Source organism: Myxine glutinosa, chromosome 7 (assembly GCF_964187855.1).
Source record: "Myxine glutinosa chromosome 7, kmMyxGlut1.1, whole genome shotgun sequence".
Taxonomy (NCBI): Eukaryota; Metazoa; Chordata; class Myxini; order Myxiniformes; family Myxinidae; genus Myxine; species Myxine glutinosa.
In genome coordinates, this window is record NC_136267.1 from 130,837,124 (window position 1) to 130,862,948 (window position 25,825).

A 25,825-nucleotide genomic window follows, 5' to 3' on the forward strand; every position below is an offset into this window, starting at 1 on the left:
TCAATCTGCCAATCCTTTGCCAATCATCAAATTTTGCTTTTCAATTTCGGGTCCAAAACACTATCATCATCACACGTCTACTCACTTGAGCCTCTCGGTGCGCCAATTCATTTCCAAAGCTCGGCTTCGCAAAGCCGAGCAATGAATGCGGGTTGTTTGGTGCCGGCGGTTGGATGCGTCTCCGGCATTCGGTGCAGGGAAGGGGTGTTACCCGGGCCGAGATCCCACGCTCCATCTCAGCACGGAGCCGTCCAATGGCCCGATCTCGCCCTGCCGGAACGCCGCAACAAAAAGGGGTCGCCATGACGACACTTCTTACCGGGCCGCCCGTTCCGCCTAGCGGAGCACGGACGCGGCCGTTGAGAGCGCGGCCCGGCATGGATCGTGTACGGCGGCTCTTTCCAAACCGCCGCGGTTACGATCCCCGCTGGTCCCCGCTGCACATGAAGCTGCCCGGCACGAACCAAGGGCTCGTTTCGGCTATAAGTCGATCTAACCGCTAACCCGTTTAGCGTCGATGCTCCACTTGCATGCTTACACCCCGCAGCCCGTTCCTTGCTCATACATCCAGCCGTTCCCATGCTCCTCGTCATTGCACCTTCTCTTACACACCCAGGTACACTCATCCCGCTCACAGACTTTGTCACACACCTGACCACCGCACACCTTTGCACACACTCGTCGTTCGCACACCTCACCAACACACCTCTTCGCGCCCCCTCCTCGGTCACCTCCTCTGTGACAACCACAGGTGTGCACTCGCTTGCACACCCAATCACGTGCCTCACTACCAACTCCAGTGTGCATTCCCATACGCGCTCTACCATTCCAGGTGTGCATCCTTCCATTCCAGGTGTACATCCTCTCTCACCTGCCACCACCAACTCACGCTCCGTGTCACTCTTACTACTTTCACCACCACTCTCGGTCGCGCATTCACCCTTACTCTCGACGGCGTACTCTGTACTCATGCACCCGTCCGTTACACACCTTTCTCGCGCATCCTCTTGCGCACACTCTCCCGTTACACCCTCCGTAACACTCACCACAGGTGTGCACTCTCTCGTTACATCCTCTGTAACACTCCCCACTACGCGCTTCCATGTGCCCCCTCGCACACGCGCTACGACCAACTCACTCTCGACAGCACACTCATTCCTCGGTGCACACTTTTTCCTCACACACCCCATAGTCGGACATTCTCGCACACCTCCTCTGTCCATACACTCCGTACCTGTCGCACACTTCACCAGCGGCCTCTCACGAACACCCGGGTCCAAACCAACCCCCAAGCCGACTGAGTCTCCCCTCACACCATATACATTTCCGCGTATATCGCCACTCACCTCGGCACCTCGTCTCCGCACCTCCTTCACCACCTGCAAACCCTTTATTTGGTTAGCGAGCACATCATCATGATTTGAGCACCGACCTTGCACATATTCCATCACCTCCTCCTTTATCTCCCTCTTAGTTTCCCTCCGTCTCTTCTTAATTTCACTCACCCCCTCTTCCACTTCCTCTAATTTTTGCTTCACCTCTTTTATTTCCCGGTGCGTCTCCTCAATTTTGTCCTCTAAGGCCACCTTGACCGTTTCTATGTGCGTCCTCACCTCCCGGTCCTTCGTCTCTATTGCCTCAGTCACCTCGTCCAACCTCGTTGTCAGTCCCTCACGTACCATCTGACATTCCCTCTTCGTCGCTATTAAGTCATTTTTGATTTCGTTTTGTGTCGCTTTCAACCCTCCTAGTACCGCAGTGTTCTTTTCCACCTGCTCCACTAGTTCCTTTTGTCCCACCGTCAGCTGTTCCACCTCCTGCGTCAGATCTTCTATGCCCCCTTGTAACCTCTTTCTCCATACGCTTCTCACCTCGCTTTACCTCCTCGCGTACCCCCGAGACCTCCTCGCTTACACCTCGTCTTATCTCCTCCCCCATCTCCTCCATTTCTTTAGTAGATGCCGCCCTCATCTGTCCCAATTCCTTCCTCTGAGCATCCAATTTAGTGTCTAACCCGATTTTCACCTCCTCTATCTGGTTCCCCATCTGATTTGATTTCTCGGGTGGATTGCTCCCCTATTTCCCGCAATTTGTCTTTCATCTTGTCTTCTAGCCCCATTAACCCATTCTTCACCCCTTTTATCCCGTTGTCTAATCCCTCAAATTTATTGTCTAACCCCTCAAATTTATTGTCTAACTCCTCAAATTTATTGTCGTGGGATTCGAGTGGGAAATCGAGTGCGATTCGAGTGGAAATCCCACTAAATAAATTGTTACGGAGTACGGCTCTTCCACCTTAGCAAGGGGTGGTTAGTCCCTTGTCTTGTTAAGCTGACCGTATCCCACTCCTGGCACCAATTGTTACGGATACGGAGTACGGCTCTTCCCCCTTAGCAAGGGGTGGTTAGTCCCTTGTCTTGTTAAGCTGACCGTCTCCGCTCCTGGCATTTGTAATGCTATCCCGCGGGATGGAACGGATCAGGGTTATGGGTCCAGGGTTTATCCCGAATACCTTTATCCGTCCCTCCGCAGACTAGGGAGACAAGTACCGCTCGAACCCCGGTTTGGATGGTCTAGTTGCCGAGCGGTTTTTAGCAACCCGAAGTTCGAGTCATTAGCCTTCACTAAACCCGATCCTGAGCGTTGGCCGAATCGCGCCACGTACACTCAATATTGAAACCACTAAAGCGACCGAACGAGAATGAAGAAGAAGAAGAAGTACGGAGGAATAACAGGATTTATTAATTATTTTCACAAGCCAAAGCAAAAAGAGCAGTCAAGGTTATATACAGGGAAATGGAAGGAGCAGGAGACAGTGAAATCATTAGCTTACCTATTAACAGTCTTAATTAATAAACCCCAGGACAACGTGTACGACAGACTAACATTCACACTTACACGGGGGAATGCAGGCAGGAATGAATGGCTTGGGGTGGATGGCTTTGAGAGGCAAGGAAGGTTCAGCGGGGACTGGGCACGGTCGGGCCGGAAGGCACCGCCGTCAAAAAGCCGAGCCGCGGTCGTGCGAACTCCTGCGGTTTCAAACTGCGCGGGCGAAGTTCCTTTCTCCGCACTGCTGCGTCGCGCGCTCCTTGCGTTTCCTCGGTCCGTATTTCCTGCAGCGCGGCACGTATCACGGCTGCTTGGACTCATCTGCTCATCTCCAGCGCATCTCTGGTGGGGGCGTCTCCCCCGGGTTATATAAGCCCCACCCTTGAACCTTTGCGAACCTCCCAGATTGTTCTCTCTCCGCCCTCTCAAGCCAAACCCCTTATACCTGGTTGGTTGTTCGGGGCTGGCTCACTCCTCCCCTCTATGATGAGGTGGAGACACGCCTTTCTTCTTCCAAACCGACCGCGTGCTCAATGGAGTCCATTTGCGGCGAAAACCATCCAAACCTGACACTTTGCAGATGGGACCTACTCTTATTTAATTCGGTGCAATGAAGAGTCAAACTTTTGGGAAACAGTCTTAAACTACATAGAATAAGGGAATAACTATTTAAAAGGATATATGGTGCCCTGCGTGTAGGTTTATGGAATTAACTAAGAGGACGAGCTTCGACCTTTCTTTACATTACAGAGGGTGACATTTCCACACAACAAAACCATAATTCTCACATTCTTTACACTTTCTCAAATTCGTTACAATATATATATATATATATATATATATATATATATATATATATATTTGTATTGTCACATTGGCATATATATATATATATACATCACTATTATGGGCATCCATGACTGTGCAGCAAATCTTATTGCTCCGTCAACGAAGTCGTCGGGTGTTTCATCCCAGCATGCTTGGGGTCATACACCTTAGAAATATTTGTATTGGCATGTTTTGATAAATAAATGGTGTTATAATGACCATGTTTTATTGAAGAAACAAAGATTAATTGTATTTTACAATACTAGGGCATGCCCGTACTATATATATGCCCGTACTATATATCTATCTAAAATTATATCCCCCCCCTCTATTTACATGAAATGGTTTGGTCCATTCGCAACGCCAAAGCGAACGGCGAACGGCTTGCGAGTACAGTGACAATCCCCCCCCTCTATTTACATGAATGGTTTGGTCCATTCGCAACGACCACAGAACCCCCCCCCCCCCCCCCCCTCTATTTACATGCAATGGTTTGGTCCAAAGCGAACGGCTTCCGGAGTTTGGTAAAGAAATCGCCATCGCGTGCACAAACGCGCAGGAAAGCGAATGAATCGCAAATTCGTTTTTATTAGTTTTAAAACATAGTTTAACGCCAACATAGTTTGCAAACGTGAAATAAATGAATACGCTCTCAAATGTGCCATCCGAGGCAGAGTGTGTCCGCCACGTTCGGCACACGCGATAGTTCGCTGCTCTCTGATTGGTTGAATCGTTTTTTGGACATAGCTCGGTAAGTAATTGTCCGATTAATATGAAACCTTGAAAAGGCACATCCTCGGGTCCCCAGCAATATACCTGGCAAGTTAAAAGTATATCGGACCCGTGGTTGTCGAGAAACAGCGGTCACAGACAAACGTACAGACGTACAAACGTACAGAGATTACTGGAATTATAGATAGATTAATCCATGAAATTGCAATATTTGGTGTGAACACTTTATTCATGCAAAACAGCAGATATCCGTTTGAATGCTTCCCTGCAATTTCTGGAGAAATTCCATTGGGAGATTGTTCCATGCATTCTTCAATGATTCCCATAATTCTTCTTTTGATTCTGGTTGTTTTTCATTTTTCTTTCTGTCCAACTATTTCCAGGCAGCTTCTATAATGTTAAGGTCAGGACTTTGGTGGAACCACTCTAATAATTGTGGAGTTTCTGACTCTGCTTTTCTTTGTTTTTGTTTTTGCTGGAGAGAGAGAGAGAGAGAGAGAGAGAGAGAGAGAGAGAGAGAGTGAGAGTGAGAGTGAGAGTGAGAGTGAGAGTGAGAGTGAGAGTACACACGCAGACACTATAGTTAGTTGCTTGAGCATGCAGTTTACTTTGCTCTTTATGTTGCCAACGCATCTCCACAACTGCTTTTGTAGCCAAATAGATTTGGAGCTTTTTCTATTTTTCCTCCATTGACTAAGATTCATAGACGAGTATGTACATGCATCACTTTAAAGACAAGAACTGTGGCACAACAGACAAATCGATGTATAACTTATGACTATTGAACTGCTTTGCCCTCCAGCAGTTGAAGTAGTTCTTAGACCACTATGCAGGTTGCTAACATAATAAACTGCAGTCGTAGGAAACTCATAAATAATCTTCTGTGCCTTAAGCTATCATGACAAAAATATGTCCCTTTTTTATTTATTTTTTTTTTTCAAAAAAAAAAAATCTGAAACCTAACTGGCACTATGGTATGTTCAGAGAACAGCAAAAAAAATGAGCGAAAACAAATGGCTATCCAAGGTTGACATTGGTTCGATGTTTGAGAGGGAGGCGATGATGTGAGGTGGTGTTGAGCTAAAACGTGAGTTGTTTGTCTCTGATGATCATTACAAGTGTTCCGGAGCCCCTAAGCCCCTCCCTTTTTCCTCCATTGACCACCACAACACTCTTGTCATTTCGGTGATTCCAGATGGCCACTAATTAGTGTATTTCCAGTGTTTACTTTTGCCTCAAAAGTGCTCATTGTAGTTCCCACTCTTCTCTTAATACAATCAAGCTGTGGTGTTTAATGTATGTTTCATATGAAGGGTCAATTAATTGTTTTAAAAGTTTCAAAATTATTCTCCTCTCTGTGCACAGACGACGTAAAATCGTCTCATGATGTGCTCCCTGCTTTGTTGTTTTTGTTTCCCCTTCACTTCCCAATGGCGTGTCTGTCTTATGCTTCATTATAAATGTGAAAATGTTCCAGAAGCATGTTCAGCTGTTAAAGGTATAAAAATGCATTTTTTTTTAATTGCTCTAAATTGTAATGCGTTTTGGATGCCTCGGACACAGCATGTCCCATTTGCAGTTTGGAAATGGAATTTTCTGCTTTTGATGATGAAGCGTGCCGTTATGCTTTTCCACAATCTGTTGTCGGCGACGTGCAAGCGGCGGGACGATTGCGCCTCATCGTGGCATTGCAGGAATGAGCGCCGCGTGCTAATGAAATTTCTTCTCCTCTTCATTAAGCTTGCCGTGCCGTGTCTCGTCATCTTGAGCTTTTGCCCCATTATGTTGGACAAGATGGCCCGAGGCTCTGGAGCATGAACTAATTTCTGAGGAGTTATTGGTGCTGAAAATGCCCCGACGCTTCGGCGTTGTGCTGGTCGGATGAAATACCACCTTCCCACACGCGTTGGTGTGTGTAATGCGGTGTCTGCTGAAAAGCCTGCTTCGTAGCAATAACTTTTGGCGCTGAAAGGCAGTGATATGCTATTTCAACACTGTGACTAGAAATCAGCATGAGAAGAAAGGAAATGTGCCATTTGACTTGGGCTAAATTGTATTTCACTTTCCCTAAAAGTTTTCTGTCACTTTGTGGTGGAATTAACCGTTTAATTTTCCACCAGGTATCTCTGTGATGCAGGTGTCATTATGCTTTTCAGGCAGGCAGGATAATTCCCTTGGATCGCTTTTTCAAAACGTTTGGAAGATGTGCACATTTGACGGTCGACTATTAGTTTTGCTTCTTTATTTCTTTTTCTTTTCTTTTTTTGGAATCTGCCATTTCAGGAATATTATAAAGATCATCCCCCTTTTCCCTGTTCGTTCTCATTCTCATGTAGACTGGAAGCAATGCCGTCTGTGCAGAAAATAAAGTGTTGCTTCGGAGAATTTGTGTTGTTTGGCGGTTTGTACACTTTTCGCTTTACTTTTTTTTTCTCTCCTCTTTATCTTGAGATGCTGTGGATTAATGGTGAAACGGACAGCACACATATGGAGCATGCGCTGCACGTTTTTTTTTTTCTGTGCCCAAAAAGGGCTAAGTGGTTCTAGAACTCTGAAGGTTTCCGCAAGGTGCATACAACAGAATGGTCTGCTGGAATGAGTAGAAAGTAGAATAGAAAATGGCATTTTTAATAGGCCTCGTTATGGGGATTCCAAGGGATTAATGTGGCGAGTTATGGTTGACGATGTCCTTTCTGGTATGTGGGGGGGGGGGGGGGGGCAGTGCTTGCAGCTATTGTATATGAGTCTTGTGCTTCCTGATGTTTTGCTTCTTTCTTTTTTTTGTTAAAGGCTGGAAATCAAACTCATGCATTTTATTTCTCAAATTCGGTGATCTAGTGATATGTAATATTCGGTTTAACACTGGGATGCATGGAGCCGGCTTAACACTGCGAAGCATGGACCCGGATACCCGTAAAATGCCTTCGGGCCATGCATCCTCGGCTTAAACATAAGCATTATGGAATTTTAAAGATGAACCACGATTCAACTGCAAAATTATTTTGTTAAAATGTTCACGTTCAATCTACTATCAGGGTGGAAATTATAGAATGCACAATGCAGTGGTTTGATGGGACCACCTTGGGAATGATGGGAAGCGTGATGTGGTCGAGTGTTAATTCTGAAAGATTGTTAATGAAATCTGCTGATGTTTTGGTATCGCTTTTTCAGCAAAACTCCAGCAAAGAGAATCGTGTCTACAGATGGGTCCTGATCTGATGATCCAACTCGTCCAAAAAAGATGCTTTATCCGAGTGGCTTTTCAAAACTTGCCCTGACACCCTGTTTCTTCCCACAAAATTGCTCCGCTGGAGCGAAAAATGCCAGCTGCCATGATATGCATTTGGCACTTTGAATTTTATCGAATGGAATTGTCAGCTTTCACTTCTAAACAAATGCGTTCAACTCGAATGCAGTCAGCCATTGTCTGTAAAGCATTTGTATAAATGGGTTTGGAGGGTTGTAATGGGCTTGAGGCCTAGAGGAATGGTCAAGAGCAGTTTGCTTCGACAATCGTTGAATACCACACAATACTACGTGTGGCACACGATATTTGATGACAGTTTTAAAGTTCCCTTGAAATTTTGTTGTTATTCTTGATGTGCTCAAGAATGGATTATTTTGAATCACCCAAAGTTGAATTGCAAGAGGTTGCAATTGTATTAGTGTGGAAAAACACTTTTTCCCATTCTAATTAGAGGAGATTACAAAAATATTTTTTCAAAATTTCATTTCTGATATCCAGAAGTGGATTGTCCCCTCTCAAAAAAGAGTATCCCATCTGCATCGAACATCAAACCTCATTCATGTTGACGATAAAGCACTTCACTTTGCAACTGACAGAAACTGAACAAGTGAGCTCACGTGCCAGCCACCCGCCATGTGCCATCGGAATATCGCACATTGCAGGAAATCTCGAGTAATAATAGTGTGGCTACATAATTGACCTGCCGGTATATAAACCTTGCTTTCCTTATCCATTTTAATAAATTGAATTTATATTTTATTTGGTGCACATGAAACAAAACCCCTAGAGCCTAGATGTAGGCATGCCAAACTGGTCGGGATATTTTGTAATCGGTTCGTCGAAGTTGTACGCAATTGGTTTTGTTGGTTTACTCTTCACCTCAGCACCCCACAAGCAACCCCCATGACATGTGCTTGCACTCCTATGGATTGTGCCTCTTACCCCACCCCTCTCCATGACTCCACTACTTACCCTCTTTTCCTCCTGTAGCTCCCTCCCACCTCCACTCCCACCACTACCCAACATGCCTAGCCATGTACCGCTCAACCCCCTTTCATCTGGTCCACTAACATCAGAGGCTTGTGTCCCAGTCCGATGGATCTCTCCCCCAAGTTTGCTCTTTCATATTTCCAACAGAAACTTATTTTTCACAGGATAATTCTGGATTTACTTATCTCACTCCCTCCCTGGTTATTTTTTGGACTGTTTTGACAGACCCTCGTTCTTCCCTGTTCCACATCCGTCCCCACCCCCATCCCCCTCCATATGGAATATCTCTATCCATGCGCATCTCAATAAACAGATCTCGTTTGTGTGCATGGTCTACCACACTTCTAACTGTAACAACTCCCTGTGTGAGGTTCTCTCAGCAAACCATGACTCTCTTCTCTCCACCATACCAACTCTCCCGAATCTGTTTTGACTTCAGCTGTCATTGTTCCAAATGAGTGTTAATCGGTGCTTACGTCCCTCCTCGTCCATGATATCGCAGCCAAGGCGTTTTATGCCATTTATGGCCGCACCCAATCTATTGGATTCCCAACATATGTTCTCTCCAACCTTTCCTATTATTCCTCTACCCTAAGTCTCCTCAAATCATTTACTCTTCAAAGTGTCTGTCTCCCTGGTGATCTATAAGGATCCAACAAGGCACCGCCATGTCTGTGGCATTTTAATCAGGTTGACTGTTCTGGCTTGCAGTCCATTGTCTCTTCCACTGACTACTCCATTGTCTCCATTTCCGAGGATACACAGTGCCAGGCACTCATTTCTCCAAAAAGGACAACTCTCTCGTGCACCAATTTGTACCTACACCCCTCCAGCGATCCTCCCCAGCATCTTTTCCTTGGTACAACAATTCATACAGTGAGAGGACTCCTGGAAAGGGGACCCCACTGATGATAATCTCCAGTCCTTATTATGTTAATAACCATTGTGTTTCTGTCCTCGGGCACGCCTGAATTTGCTGTCAGTATCAGTATCAGCACGCCAGAATTTGCAATATTTCTCTGCTCTTTCACCATCCACAAAAAACCTGGTAACAGCTGGTCAATTCGGTCTCTAAAGCATGTACCTTTTCTCTTATTTTGCTTTTAAAGGTTGGGACACAATGGATGCTGCTCATGCCAAGCCCTGACTGCATGAACTGTCTTTTGCAGAAAATCCCATGTCCTCATTTCCAATTCCTATGCTCATTCACATCTTCAATGAAACTTCCTACTGCATATGAATTTAATTCCTGCTAAATTGGAAAAAAAAATCCTTGCCCCTTGACTCCTCTACCATGATTTGTAACGTTGTGGCTAAAAACTTAATCTGCCTTGCATTTCTTCTGCTTCTCTGTTCTTTTTCCAGTCCATTTTGCAAGGGTGGCCTGCTTGCATTATGGAGAATTTCCAAAGTTATCCCAATTCTCAACAATGGTGCTAATACTGACCTCCCTGACTATATGGACCGGTGAGCCATCATCAGAAAATGATGAAATCAATAATTGCAGCAAACTTCAAGACTTGTGTTTTCTTTAACTCTTTAACTTTAACTCTTTTCTTTTTTAAGTTTATTACCTCTGCCACCAAAGGTGGATGGAGGTTGTTTTCACCCCTGTCTGTCTGTTTGTCCGTTTGTTTGTGAGCAAGATATCTCAAAAAGTTGTGGACGGATTCGGACGATATTTGGCAGAGAGGTAGCGTATGTGACAAGGACGAAATGATTCGATTTTGGTGAAGATCCGGATTCGGATCCGGCTACTATAATTTTAAAAGTGATTCTTCACCATTGGGAGACGGGGCCAAAAACGATACATAGCAGGATATCTCAAAAAGTTATGGACGGATTGGGATGAAACTTGGTGGAGGGGTTGTGTGTGTGACAAGGAAGAATCGATTCGATTTTGGTGAAGATCTGAATATGGATTCGGACATGAGAGTTATTTGATTTATTAAGTGATTCTTCACCATTGGGAGATAGGGTCAAAAACGATACATAGCGGGATATCTCAAAAAGTTGTGCATGGATGTTTTGATGAAATGTGATTCTGTATTGTGATTTTCTGGTCTACTCTAGGATACAAAACGTAAACTGTTCACCTGGCGGAGGTATGCTCTCTACTGAGTGCCGTTCTAGTTTTATTCTGTGTTAACAATGGATGGATACCCTCATTCTCAAACAAAAAGTCAGAGCTATCTCACCAGACATCTCCTGTGCATTTCATTCTGTATGGTGCTGCACTCTGATTTCCAAACTGTCAGATAATGGTATCCAGGAAATTCCATTCCACTAGATATCATATTTTCTGTGTGCATTCAAGCAGCGGGCTGCTTGGGCCTGAATACCATCTCACACTGTGCCTAGCTGAAGGTCGATCCCTAAAGGTAGTGTTCTTGGACCAATGCTGTTTTTGATAGACTTAATGTTGTCCAGGATCGTTCCACTCCTCTCCACCAGGTAAGCTGTGGCAACATCTCTCTCACTCTCTGCCATCTGGTGAAAACGAGCAACTGTACATCAACCTGGAAACTTATATTTTAATGCAAGTGAGGCCTAAATTCTTACTTTAACCCTCCATAAGAATTGGCAGGAAAATCTTCATATTTAATTCTGTGGTTAGCCTTTGGGAGTCATACAGTTTCTGGAGCACTTCAGCCTCATTTTCGGATACAACCTGTCTTTGGCAGATCATTTCTCCAAGATGGCCTCCAAAGCCACTGCCACAAGACTGCCCCTGCCAAAGCCACTCTCCACAAGCCCAAGTGTATCTCTGCTGTCCTCACCTATTAGAATGGTGTACAAAGTCTTCTTCTGGAGTGCCAAGGAATATGGCTTCTCACTGTGAACTAGTGCTGATGCTTCATATCCCATTCCTCTTTGAGGCCCTGAACCTAAGGCCTTCTGTGCAATTGAAATCCTAGTCTCAGGATCTTGTATTGACTGGGCAGGTCAATTATGTAGCTTCGCTATTGCGGTCGGAAATTTAGTGGCCTTGCTTTATTTTATTTATTTTTGATCTGCTTTATCTTGGTTTTGCTTCTCCTGCCCTCTCGCCTTTCCAGCCAAGCTCCAACCCCTCCAGGTCATACACATTCTGCCAGAGAACGTCCATGTCTAAACTCGATGATCACCTCCATTGTTTCATGCCCGCTTCCTTGCCTGTGCAACTGTCTTCCTACGTCCATTGTCACGAGCTCTTCGCTGCAGAATTTCAAGTCTGCTACCCGGTGTCATATATCCCACCCTCTCATCCCTCCCCCCTCCCCCCCCAAAGTTTTTTAAACCTCATGACAGCCTGGTTGTGTGTGTATTAAATCTGAAGTGAGGTCAATTTTTGTTTTTAATTTTAGTTTGCTTCTATCTGTGTATAATGCAGTGCCATATCTGTTCGCTTCTTCTTTCTTCAGTCCACAACTAATTTACTCTGCTGTTCCCATCCCCCCACTCGAGAAAAAAAAAATTCTACTCTCCCACTGTGCACATTTCCCACTGGAGTGCAGTCTGACTTCTCCATGCATTACCGGGCTTTGTGAGCTAATTACCATTGCTACAATCCCACCATTACCATACTCAGGCAGGAGCTTTGGCTGTGTCATTCCCGCTGGGAGTCCAAGCTGTCGCCTTATGTCTTGTCGTCGTTACAGGCCCATGGTTAGCCTCATCTCTTGGTTTGAATTCCTTACTTTTTGAACCAGTGAGATTAAGGAAGGTCCCATGCTCCATGTTTTTGTGTAACATATATTCTGCTACTTTTCCTTGCCAGTGAGTTCAATAGCCATGAAATGAAGACTTGTCCTTGTGTGAAAATGTGCACCGCTTTCCCCTCGTACATTTTCACTTAACTGATTTTTATAGCAAGTTAGGAAATGATAAAGCTTTACGGAATCTCACATTGTGCATTAAAACCTCAGCGCATCTCCATCTGTTCATGGGGTGTCACTCCTAAATCAGGTTGTTAGGCGCGCTGTGCACTGTGCGTGTGCCGATGCTTTTTGTCTTTGGATAAAACGACCCTCGTTCTTAGCTTCCCGATCGTCTGCTCTGACCAGACAGCATTAAATAACTACGGCTGGGTGCCTTTCAATTGTGGATTAATGGGGCAAATGAATGCTTTACCGTTACATTGTGACTATGATGAAGGGTTAATGGCCAAGCAGAGCATTGTCATTTTTGGGGGGTTTCAAAAATATGTTTGCCAAGTTGCTGAAATTTTATTGGATGATTTGTTTGCTCTTAAAACTTTTGTTTCTGTTATGATAATCAGATGTTAAATGGTGTGGTTTTCTTCTCTTTTTATTATCCTCATGCTTTTTTTTAATTAGGGGGAGGAGGGATATTGTAATCAGTAATCAGCTCCACCTGCCTGTCCAGCCATCACGCCATCTCCGAAACGATTATGCAGAAATTCACCAGACTTGATAGTTATGATCACCACATGGCAAGGTGTGAGAGCAGTATCTTTTTTGGCTCCACCCTCTGGGGCCATGTGGTGGGATAAGAAGGTCAAACACCAAAAAATGCCAATATGGACACTTTTAAACATTCTTTTTAATGAAACTTTGTATATATGAAACCCTGATCATATGTGTGTGAGAGTCAAAGTCTCTCTGGCTATTCTCAGAGTGCTGCCTCAATGCTGGCGAGTCTGGCATTTCACTCAGGCAGACTGGCAAGGACTGCAAGCAGCCATCTCTCTTCACGACTGGGTCTCCGATGTCTACTACCCCTGATGTTAACTCAGCCTTGGAATTCATCCACAGAAACCTGCTCTCCCTCATGTGCAGATTCATCCCATCTCTTCTTCAATTATCCTACCCTTTCTTCCTGCCCATGGACACTGAATCCTTTGCTGAGGCAGTTGCTGTGAAACAACTTGCCTTCTCTTCATGCAAACCAAACCCAATCGAAGGCAATCTCGGATCATTCTAAAAAGCCTGCAACAAGTGTGTGTCCACTCTCAGGAGAGGCAGAAAACTAGATCTGTCCAACCTCAAGATTGACCTTTCAAACTTGTCTCCCTCTTCTAAAACCTGGTGGCGCCTTGTTAAGTCTACCTCTGGAGTATACCCCCCTTCCATCCTTTCCCTCACTTAAAATGGCACCACAGCCAACTCCACTCATGACAAGGCCGAATGCCTCAATTTTGTTTGCTTCCAAATAATGTGTCCACAACCCCTCACTCTCTGTCCCCACCATTTGCAGTCGTACCCAACTGCTCTTGTCTTGTCACCTGAGAAGGTTATTTCAACCCTCGACTCTAATTCTGCAAATTGATCGGACGGCATCAGCTCTAAACTTGTCCAAAAAACCTGCTCTGCTGCTCTTGCACATCCTCTCTGCCCTTTTCGCTCAAACATTTGTCCTAGGTCATCTTCCATCTGTTTGGAAATCAGCCAACATCACTGCATTATATGAAAAGGTGCAAAAAACGAATACCTATCAGCTTGCTTCCAATCATCAGCAAGGTCATGGAATCCATCATCGCAGTTGATATGAAATCCTTCCTTTTCTCAAACAACCTCATCTCAGATCACCAATGTGGATTCAGTCCAGGTCACTCCACCTTAGACATGCTGCTTCTACTCTCTCATCAATGGATGAAGACCTTCAAAGTCAGACATGATATCAGGGCCATCTCTCTGGACATATCATGTGCTTTCAATATAGTTTGGCATCCCGCCTTCCTCCCTGACCTCTCTGCCTATGGGATCTTTGGTGAACTCCACACATGGCTTACTGACTTCCTCGACTCTCGTAGCCAGTTTGGCACTCAACTGAATCCTTTCATCTCCTCACCCAAATTTATTGAGCGCCATCTATGGATAAATTGGTGGAGAAAAAAAAAGATGACATTATCGGTCACGTGGTTGGGCCGCCATATTTGTTTCAACACAAAAGCCTTAGAAACCACTGAAAACACTTCCTGGCGAGGGTCTGCAATCTCTGATTGCTCTAAGTTTCTATTGCATTGTGGATCTATTCACCAAAATAAAAGGAAAAACCATTTTCATTTACTGAGGCCAAAACCAAGATAAAGCAGATTATTATCGATTTTAGACTAGAAAGCAATATAGATGTCTAGAATAACAAACTGGAGATAAAAATTTGTTTGCATTTAAAGCATGCTGGGAGGGCGATACCGGAAACATGAGACGAGAACCAAAATGAAGAAGAAGAAAATCGTGTTTTTGGAAGTGCCTGCTCCACCGTGTTTGGGAATAGTGTCAAGTGTCGACTGTTACCACCTTGAATAACTTCAGTGAAAATCAAGCGCTGGTATTTTAAGCTTGTTCATATATACAGTCACATGCAAAAGTAAGTACACCCCGTGTAAAGTTTTGACTTTTTCAACATATTTCAACATACAGCTATTTGATCTTCATTTCAACAATATTGATAGATAAAGGTGATATAATATAACAAATATCATGAAACATTTACATTTTGTAGTCCATTGTATAATTTAAATAATCATAAATGCAAATTTTGCATGTGGAAAAAGTAAGTACACCACTACATTTATCACGACTTCAAATACCTAAAAATAGAATCAGGTGCACCAGCTCAGGTGCAAATGATTAGAACATCATCAGAGAGGATCTTGGAGGAACTTGTCTTATTTAAACCTCAGACATTTCGTTTGGTTTTGTACACCGCTCCTTTCCTATGCCACCTCCAGGCATTGCAAATCGTCATTGCCGGGCACCGAAGGGGGCTCGGCAGTGACGCACGCTGAAAGAGAGTACTCAGTTTTCACTCTGGTTTCTTGTTTGTTTTCTTGTTTGTTTTCTTTCTTGTTTTCTTGGTTGTCCGGGCGATATCTCAGCCATCCTTTGAGCTAGGAAGCTGAAATTTCGGCACAGTAGTGAGCAAGTCCTTTGTCAAATACGGTATTTTTTGTTTTTTGAATAATCAATTAATTGAGGAGTTATTTAATTATTAGCGTTTAATTAAGTACTTATTTAATTAATTAAATTTCATTTCTCTTCTGACCATTATTAACTCAGGCACCTTTTGAGTTAGGAAGCTGATATTTGGACATGCCAATGACCAGGTGATTTGGCTGCAAAGGATATTTTTGATTTATTAATTAATCAATTAATCGATTAATTATTTAATTATTCGATTAATGACAAAAAAAATTTTTTTTTTAAAGTTACAGATTCTGATGAAATAGTGGTAGTTTATGTGTTCTCTGACCAAATTGATTAATAATTTATTTTTTTTATGATTATTATTTATTTATTTTCATTATTAATCATTTATTTATTTTCTTTCTCATTTGGCCAATATCTCAGGCACCTTTTGAGCTGGGAAGCTAATATTTGGACATGAGTGACCAAGTGATGTGGCTATCAAGGATATTTTTGATTTATTGATTAATCATTTCATCTATTAATTATTTATTTGTTTTCTTGTTTGTTTGTTTTCTTTCTTGGTTGTCCGGACGATATCTCAGCCATCCTTTGAGCTAGGAAGCTGAAATTTCGGCACAGTAGTGAGCAAGTCCTTTGTCAAATACGGTATTTTTTGTTTTTTGAATAATCAATTAATTGAGGAGTTATTTAATTATTAGCGTTTAATTAAGTACTTATTTAATTAATTAAATTTCATTTATCTTCTGACCATTATTAACTCAGGCACCTTTTGAGTTAGGAAGCTGATATTTGGACATGCCAATGACCAGGTGATTTGGCTGCAAAGGATATTTTTGATTTATTAATTAATCAATTAATCGATTAATTATTTAATTATTCGATTAATGACAAAAAAAATTTTTTTTTTTAAGTTACAGATTCTGATGAAATAGTGGTAGTTTATGTGTTCTCTGACCAAATTGATTAATAATTTAATTTTTTTATGATTATTATTTATTTATTTTCATTATTAATCATTTATTTATTTTCTTTCTCATTTGGCCAATATCTCAGGCACCTTTTGAGCTGGGAAGCTAATATTTGGACATGAGTGACCAAGTGATGTGGCTATCAAGGATATTTTTGATTTATTGATTAATCATTTCATCTATTAAGTATTTATTGATTAATCGATTAATTATTTATTGAGTAATCAATTAATTATTTAATTTTTTATAAATGACTTATTTAATTAAATTTCTAAAAGATACATCTTCGGATGAAGCACTACTGGTTTAGTTATGCGATTAGCCAATTGATTATGAAAATATTTTGTGATAATCTTTTATTGATTTTAATTATACAATTAATCAATCAATTAGTGTACACCTCTCCCTCCCAATGCAGCCTCAATGAGCTGCACTGCGGTATTGCCGGGCGCCGGAGGCGCCCCGGCAATGCCGCGCTGCAGCATATTTAATTATTTGGCATGGGGCGGTGTACTTTGAATGTATGTGTACTTGTTCTCTTTGTTGTTGAAGTGTGTGGCGTCACCATGCCTACATCAAAAGAGCTCTCTGAGGCCTTCAGAAAGAAGGTCATAGATGCCTACAAGTCTGGGAAGGGATTTGGGAAGATCTCCAAACAATTTGAAATCAATCATTCGACTCTCCGGAAGATCATCTACAAGTGGAGAAGATTCCAAACAACTGCCAACTGTTCAGGCCAGGGCGCCCCAGCAAGTTCAGCCCGAGAGCAGACCGCAAGATGCTGAAAGAAGTCTCTAAGAACCTCAGAATGTCATCACGGGACCTACAGGTAGCTCTTGCCACTGTTGATGTCAAAGTGCATGAGTCTACCATTAGAAAGAGGCTGCACAAATTTGATCTACATGGGAGGTGTGCCAGGAGGAAACCTTTGCTGTCCAGAAAGAACATCAGGGCAAGACTAAAGTTTGCCAATGAACACCTCGGCAAAGACCAGCACTTGTGGAACAATGTGCTCTGGACAGATGAGTCAAAGGTAAGGCTATTTGGCCACAGTACCAGAAGACATGTTTGGCGAAAACCAAAGACAGCATTTGACCACAAGAACCTGATACCAACTGTAAAGCATGGTGGTGGAAATATTATGGTTTGGGGCAGCTTTGCGGCATCAGGACCTGGGCAGCTCACCATCATCGAATCCACTATGAATTCTTCATTGTACAAGAGGGTGCTTGAGGATAATGTGAGGCCATCTGTCGGAATGTTGAAGCTCAACCGAAGGTGGACCTTGCAACATGACAATGACCCTAAACATACCAGTAAATCCACCAAGGAATGGCTGAAAAGAAAGAAATGGAGGGTTCTGGAATGGCCAAATCAAAGCCCGGATCTAAATCCCATCGGGATGTTGTGGGGGGATTTGAAACGAGCTGTGCATGCAAGAAACCCCTCAAACATTGCACAGCTGAAAGAATTCTGCATGGAGGAGTGGGCAAAAATTTCTCCCAGTGGATGTCAGAGACTGGTAGACAGTTATAAGGAATGCCTACTTGAGGTTGTTTCTGCCAAAGGGGGCAACACCACCTATTAGAGCCAGGGGTGTACTTACTTTTTCCACATGCGAAATTTGCATTTATGTTTATTTAAATTATACAATTGACTCCAAAATGTAAATGTTTCATGATATTTGTTGTATTATATCACCTTTATCTATCAATATTGTTGAAATGAAGGTAAAATAGCTGTATGTTGAAAAAGTCAAAACTTTACATGGGGTGTACTTACTTTTTCACGTGACTGTATATATCTATTTCACGTTTCGTTTCATACATACGAAACGTTTCATACATACATCATACATACGTTTCACGTTTTCATACATGTATATATACATACATACATATATATACATACATACATACATACACACACACACACACACAGTGTTTATACAATTGTGTGATTTAAACTTTTACAATTATTTCTGTATGTTAAACTCTCAACTCCGCCGTGTTTGGATTTCAGTTATTTCGTTATTTCGTTTTCTCTGGTTCTTCGTTTGTTTCTGGCTTGGCTTTGCCTATTTCATATCACCAAAAACTTCATGCTCAGCACTTACAGGATAGAACACGATAGGACCCTACACTACGGTTGGTGTCCCATGAGGGAGATAAAGGAGATGTCACAAAATTACGTCGCAGCACCCAGAGTACTCCAGGAAGTTACATCACTCCCCAGCTTTGTTTGATGTTGTTGTTGTTGTTTTTTAACTCTGGTATTTCTTTCTGGTATTTTTATATTTTTTATTTTTATTTTTTTTGTCATGTGTTATCTCGTATTTATGTCTCTGGTATGTTTTTCTATTTTGTGTTGCCTGGTATTTCTCTCTGGTATGTTTTTTTTTTTTGTCTTGTGTTGTCTCGTATTTCTCTCTGGTATGTTTTTCTGTCTTTTGTTGTCTGGTATTTCTCTCTGGTATGTTTTTCTGTCTTTTGTTGTCTGGTATTTCTCTCTGGTATGTTTTTCTATCTTTTGTTGTCTGGTATTTCTCTCTGGTATGTTTTTCTGTCTTTTGTTGTCTGGTATTTCTCTCTGGTATGTTTTTCTGTCTTTTGTTGTCTGGTATTTCTCTCTGGTATGTTTTTCTGTCTTTTGTTGTCTGGTATTTCTCTCTGGTATGTTTTTCTGTCTTTTGTTGTCTGGTATTTCTCTCTGGTATGTTTTTCTGTCTTTTGTTGTCTGGTATTTCTCTCTGGTATGTTTTTCTGTCTTTTGTTGTCTGGTATTTCTCTATGGTATGTTTTTCTGTCTTTTGTTGTCTGGTATTTCTCTATGGTATGTTTTTCTGTCTTTTGTTGTCTGGTATTTCTCTCTGGTATGTGTTTCTGTCTTTTGTTGTCTGGTATTTCTCTCTGGTATGTTTTTCTGTCTTTTGTTGTCTGGTATTTCTCTATGGTATGTTTTTCTGTCTTTTGTTGTCTGGTATTTCTCTCTGGTATGTTTTTCTGTCTTTTGTTGTCTGGTATTTCTCTATGGTATGTTTTTCTGTCTTTTGTTGTCTGGTATTTCTCTCTGGTATGTTTTTCTGTCTTTTGTTGTCTGGTATTTCTCTCTGGTATGTGTTTCTGTCTTTTGTTGTCTGGTATTTCTCTCTGGTATGTTTTTCTGTCTTTTGTTGTCTGGTATTTCTCTATGGTATGTTTTTCTGTCTTTTGTTGTCTGGTATTTCTCTCTGGTATGTTTTTCTGTCTTTTGTTGTCTGGTATTTCTCTATGGTATGTTTTTCTGTCTTTTGTTGTCTGGTATTTCTCTCTGGTATGTGTTTCTGTCTTTTGTTGTCTGGTATTTCTCTCTGGTATGGTTTTTCTGTCTTTTGTTGTCTGGTATTTCTCTATGGTATGTTTTTCTGTCTTTTGTTGTCTGGTATTTCTCTATGGTATGTTTTTCTGTCTTTTGTTGTCTGGTATTTCTCTATGGTATGTTTTTCTGTCTTTTGTTGTCTTGTATTTCTCTATGGTATGTTTTTCTGTCTTTTGTTGTCTGGTATTTCTCTCTGGTATGTGTTTCTGTCTTTTGTTGTCTGATATTTCTCTCTGGTATGTTTTTCTGTCTTTTGTTGTCTGGTATTTTTCTATGGTATGTTTTTCTGTCTTTTGTTGTCTGGTATTTCTCTCTGGTATGTTTTTCTGTCTTTTGTTGTCTGGTATTTCTCTCTGGTATGTTTTTCTGTCTTTTGTTATCTGGTATTTCTCTATGGTATGTTTTTCTGTCTTTTGTTGTCTGGTATTTCTCTCTGGTATGTGTTTCTGTCTTTTGTTGTCTGGTATTTCTCTCTGGTATGTTTTTCTGTCTTTTGTTGTCTGGTATTTCTCTCTGGTATGTTTTTCTGTCTTTTGTTGTCTGGTATTTCTTTGTGGTATGTTTTCTGTCTTTTGTTGTCTGGTATTTCTTTGTGGTATGTTTTTCTGTCTTTTGTTGTCTGGTATTTCTCTCTGGTATGTTTTTCTGTCTTTTGTTGTCTGGTATTTCTTTGTGGTATGTTTTTCTGTCTTTTGTTGTCTGGTATTTCTCTCTGGGATGTTTTTCTGTCTTTTGTTGTCTGGTATTTCTCTCTGGTATGTTTTTCTGTCTTTTGTTGTCTGGTATTTCTCTCTGGTATGTTTTTCTGTCTTTTGTTGTCTCGTATTTCTCTCTGGTGTGTTTTTCTGTCTTTTGTTGTTTGGTATTTCTCTCTGGTATGTTTTTCTGTCTTTTGTTGTCTGGTATTTCTCTCTGGTATGTTTTTCTGTCTTTTGTTGTCTGGTATTTCTCTCTGTTATGTTTTTCTGTCTTTTGTTGTCTCGTATTTCTCTCTGGTATGTTTTTCTGTCTTGTGTTGTTTGGTATTTCTCTCTCTGGTATGTTTTTCTGCCTTGTGTTGTCTGGTATTTATGTCTCTGGTATGTTTTTCTGTCTTTTGTTATCTGGTATTTCTCTCTGGTATGTTTTTCTGCCTTGTGTTGTTTGGTATTTCTCTCTCTGGTATGTTTTTCTGCCTTGTGTTGTCTGGTATTTATGTCTCTGGTATGTTTTTCTGTCTTTTGTTATCTGGTATTTCTCTCTCTGGTATGTTTTTCTGCCTTGTGTTGTCTGGTATTTATGTCTCTGGTATGTTTTTCTGTCTTTTGTTATCTGGTATTTCTCTCTCTGGTATGTTTTTCTGCCTTGTGTTGTCTGGTATTTCTCTCTCTGGTATGTTTTTCTGCCTTGTGTTGTCTGGTATTTCTCTCTGGTATGTTTTTCTGTCTTTTGTTATCTGGTATTTCTCTCTGGTATGTTTTTCTGCCTTGTGTTGTTTGGTATTTCTCTCTCTGGTATGTTTTTCTGCCTTGTGTTGTCTGGTATTTATGTCTCTGGTATGTTTTTCTGTCTTTTGTTATCTGGTATTTCTCTCTCTGGTATGTTTTTCTGCCTTGTGTTGTCTGGTATTTCTCTCTCTGGTATGTTTTTCTGTCTTGTGTTGTCTGGTATTTCTCTCTCTGGTATGTTTTTCTGTCTTGTGTTGTTTGGTATTTCTCTCTGGTATGTTTTTCTGTCTTTTGTTATCTGGTATTTCTCTCTCTGGTCTGTTTTTCTGTCTTGTGTTGTCTGGTATTTCTCTCTCTGGTATGTTTTTCTGTCTTGTGTTGTCTGGTATTTCTCTCTCTGGTATGTTTTTCTGTCTTGTGTTGTTTGGTATTTCTCTCTCTGGTATGTTTTTCTGTCTTTTGTTATCTGGTATTTCTCTCTCTGGTCTGTTTTTCTGTCTTGTGTTGTCTGGTATTTCTCTCTCTGGTATGTTTTTCTGTCTTGTGTTGTCTGGTATTTCTCTCTCTCATCTGTTTTTCTGTCTTGTGTTGTTTGGTATTTCTCTCTGGTATGTTTTTCTGCCTTGTGTTGTTTGGTATTTCTCTCTCTGGTCTGTTTTTCTGTCTTGTGTTGTCTGGTATTTCTCTCTCTGGTATGTTTTTCTGTCTTGTGTTGTCTGGTATTTATGTCTCTGGTATGTTTTTCTGTCTTGTGTTGTCTGGTATTTCTCTCTCTGGTATGTTTTTCTGTCTTGTGTTGTCTGGTATTTCTCTCTCTGGTATGTTTTTCTGTCTTGTGTTGTCTGGTATTTCTCTCTCTCATCTGTTTTTCTGTCTTGTGTTGTCTGGTATTTCTCTCTCTGGTATGTTTTTCTGTCTTGTGTTGTCTGGTATTTCTCTCTCTGGTATGTTTTTCTGCCTTGTGTTGTCTGGTATTTCTCTGTCTGGTATGTTTTTCTGTCTTGTGTTGTCTGGTATTTCTCTCTCTGGTATGTTTTTCTGTCTTGTGTTGTCTGGTATTTCTCTCTCTGGTATGTTTTTCTGCCTTGTGTTGTCTGGTATTTCTCTCTCTGGTATGTTTTTCTGTCTTGTGTTGTCTGGTATTTCTCTCTCTGGTATGTTTTTCTGCCTTGTGTTGTCTGGTATTTCTCTCTCTGGTATGTTTTTCTGCCTTGTGTTGTCTGGTATTTCTCTCTCTGGTATGTTTTTCTGTCTTGTGTTGTCTGGTATTTCTCTCTCTGGTATGTTTTTCTGCCTTGTGTTGTCTGGTATTTCTCTCTCTGGTATGTTTTTCTGCCTTGTGTTGTCTGGTATTTCTCTCTGGTATGTTTTTCTGTCTTGTGTTGTTTGGTATTTCTCTCTCTGGTATGTTTTTCTGCCTTGTGTTGTCTGGTATTTCTCTCTCTGGTCTGTTTTTCTGTCTTGTGTTGTCTGGTATTTCTCTCTCTGGTATGTTTTTCTGCCTTGTGTTGTCTGGTATTTCTCTCTCTGGTATGTTTTTCTGTCTTGTGTTGTCTGGTATTTCTCTCTCTGGTATGTTTTTCTGCCTTGTGTTGTCTGGTATTTCTCTCTCTGGTATGTTTTTCTGCCTTGTGTTGTCTGGTATTTCTCTCTGGTATGTTTTTCTGTCTTGTGTTGTTTGGTATTTCTCTCTCTGGTATGTTTTTCTGCCTTGTGTTGTCTGGTATTTCTCTCTCTGGTCTGTTTTTCTGTCTTGTGTTGTCTGGTATTTCTCTCTCTGGTATGTTTTTCTGTCTTGTGTTGTCTGGTATTTCTCTCTCTGGTATGTTTTTCTGTCTTGTGTTGTCTGGTATTTCTCTCTCTGGTATGTTTTTCTGTCTTGTGTTGTCTGGTATTTCTCTCTCTGGTATGTTTTTCTGTCTTGTGTTGTCTGGTATTTCTCTCTCTGGTATGTTTTTCTGTCTTGTGTTGTCTGGTATTTCTCTCTCTGGTATGTTTTTCTGTCTTGTGTTGTCTGGTATTTCTCTCTCTGGTATGTTTTTCTGTCTTGTGTTGTCTGGTATTTCTCTCTCTGGTATGTTTTTCTGTCTTGTGTTGTCTGGTATTTCTCTCTCTCGTCTGTTTTTCTGTCTTGTGTTGTTTGGTATTTCTCTCTCTGGTATGTTTTTCTGTCTTGTGTTGTCTGGTATTTCTCTCTCTGGTATGTTTTTCTGTCTTGTGTTGTCTGGTATTTCTCTCTCTGGTATGTTTTTCTGTCTTGTGTTGTTTGGTATTTCTCTCTCTGGTATGTTTTTCTGTCTTGTGTTGTCTGGTATTTCTCTCTCTGGTATGTTTTTCTGCCTTGTGTTGTCTGGTATTTCTCTCTCTCGTCTGTTTTTCTGTCTTGTGTTGTTTGGTATTTCTCTCTGGTATGTTTTTCTGCCTTGTGTTGTTTGGTATTTCTCTCTCTGGTCTGTTTTTCTGTCTTGTGTTGTTTGGTATTTCTCTCTCTGGTATGTTTTTCTGCCTTGTGTTGTCTGGTATTTATGTCTCTGGTATGTTTTTCTGTCTTGTGTTGTCTGGTATTTCTGTCTCCATGGTGCGCATGGTTTGCGTGACCGATTTTCCATGTGCCTTGCACACTATGACAGCAAAAATAAATTTGTTGCATCCATTTTCTTCATTCATGCAAAGTTTCACGATGTTCTTAGTTTCCCTCTTACTTGTACATAATGCTTACACCAACTGCAGTACTGTATTAAAATACTGTTGAATTAAGACGGAAGCTTAACACCAAACTCAAAAGCAAAGCAATTTGTACATTGCTTGTTATCTTTCGTTATACGAGTTAGATTTGCTTTGGAATTCCTCTAGAATGATGTTATTTAGAAATGGAACTTGACATATTTGCTCATGGTTATGTTAAAAAAAACAAAACCATATTTATTATGTGTACTTGTATTAGTATTTAGCAAATTGTGAATTTCAACCTTTGACTTTAAAAATAAAAATTATGGTTTGAACCTCGGTTTTCTTTTTATGAAGGGTCTCATTAAGTCGATCGGCACAGTTGGCCTTTGTTGTGTTTGTTTTCTTGTATGTCGTATGTGTTTTCACCTGATGGATTACGTGTTCGGTTGAGGAGCAGAGGGTGGGGTCAAGGAGAGACTGTGGACTCGATGTCATGCTGTTCTTACAAACATTCATGCATTTTGGTTGCTTTTTCTCAATGTAGCAATTTGTTTTTCAACTTGGCAGGCTATTTCAACAGACTCCTTGTTTCACCCCCTACAAACCCAGCAATCATCATTACATCCATAATTGTACTTTAGAGTTTACACTTACAGTTTAACAGCATGCTCTTATCGGAGTAGTCATGGTATCTCAGTCGTGCTTTGCCAACGGAACCCCTTGTCTGCAGGTGTGACCATTGTACTCTCTCCTACCACTTTGGGTGCTTGAACCCCCCACTGAAGAAATCTCCGAAACGGTATGGCTACGGATGGATCTGTCAGGATTGTGACTCCACTCCCTCAGAGGTAGGTCCAAGTGAGGTACTGTTTGATACTGCTTCATTTGTTTGTTTTTAAACAAGATTACAAATTCACACACCCACCCCAGTGTGTTGATTGCCAATTTGACTCATAGACTCATTCCATGGTCCTGCCGGTGCTGGCAGAGAGCGTGTGTAACGCTCCACACCGGACGATTTGTGACTGATTTGTCGGGCATGAAATCCTGGCAGGCAATCATTCCTTGTCGTTACGCTGAAGGACACGCACCTATTGTTTAACAGAATGGTATTTGTCTCAAGTGGCAAAATGATAGCATGGGAAGTTTATAAAGGCAATTTGGTTTGGTAAGCTACAGCTCTTGGTATCCAGGTAAGTTTAATTGTTAGGAATACTTTCAGCTCATATCAAGTAGTTTACACTCTGCTACATTATTTTTCATTTAATTGCCATCCATGGCATGTTTGACTATTACCCGTGCTGTTTCTATCTGCACTTGCTAATAATTCTTGTTTCTACAGCTATATTAGATCCGCACCAAATATAAACCAGAGGCTGCTAAGACCATCTACACATTGCATATGAAGGAAGGTTTGGGGAAGATCGGAGGTTAAATTAAAGGGATTAAAAAAAATAATTCAAGAGAGTGTTGGAAAGGGGTGGAAGAGAATATGGACAAAAAGTTGGAAAATCTGTGGATGGTGAGGAGAACAAGGGAATGGGAAAGGGAGAAAAAGATCAATGTACAGATAAAATTGAGAGGGCCAGTTGTCCCAAAATGAAAATTCTTAACTTCTATCTTGCTAACGTGTACAGGATGGCTTCTTTAATCATGTGATTTAATCTAATTGTATTGCAACTACAAACCTCTCAACCTCAGTTCACTTTCCCAACTTCGATGAAATACGCCAAGCAAATTGCATTGCCAGCAAATCAAATCACTTTAAGTGAATTTAGAAGAGCAATATCTGTGTTTCGGTATCGAATGCCTTGTCCGTACTGCATTTAGAACCATTCTCATTAAACTCCTATGCACCTAAACCCTGCCTCCTTCTCCTAAATCCTACCCCCTTCCCAT

General features: G+C 41.4%; 1 protein-coding gene across 4 annotated transcripts in view; it reads left to right on the forward strand.

Moving 5' to 3' along the window:
* Nucleotides 1-25,825, forward strand: part of PHF14 (PHD finger protein 14) — a 325,301-nt gene that overhangs the window by 296,391 nt on the left and 3,085 nt on the right. For all 4 annotated transcript variants that reach the window (XM_078782297.1, XM_078782296.1, XM_078782299.1 and 1 more), the window contains one exon: nucleotides 24,657-24,774. In XM_078782297.1, the coding sequence (XP_078638423.1) occupies nucleotides 24,657-24,774 (118 nt within the window). The remainder of the gene's footprint in view (nucleotides 1-24,656; nucleotides 24,775-25,825) is intronic.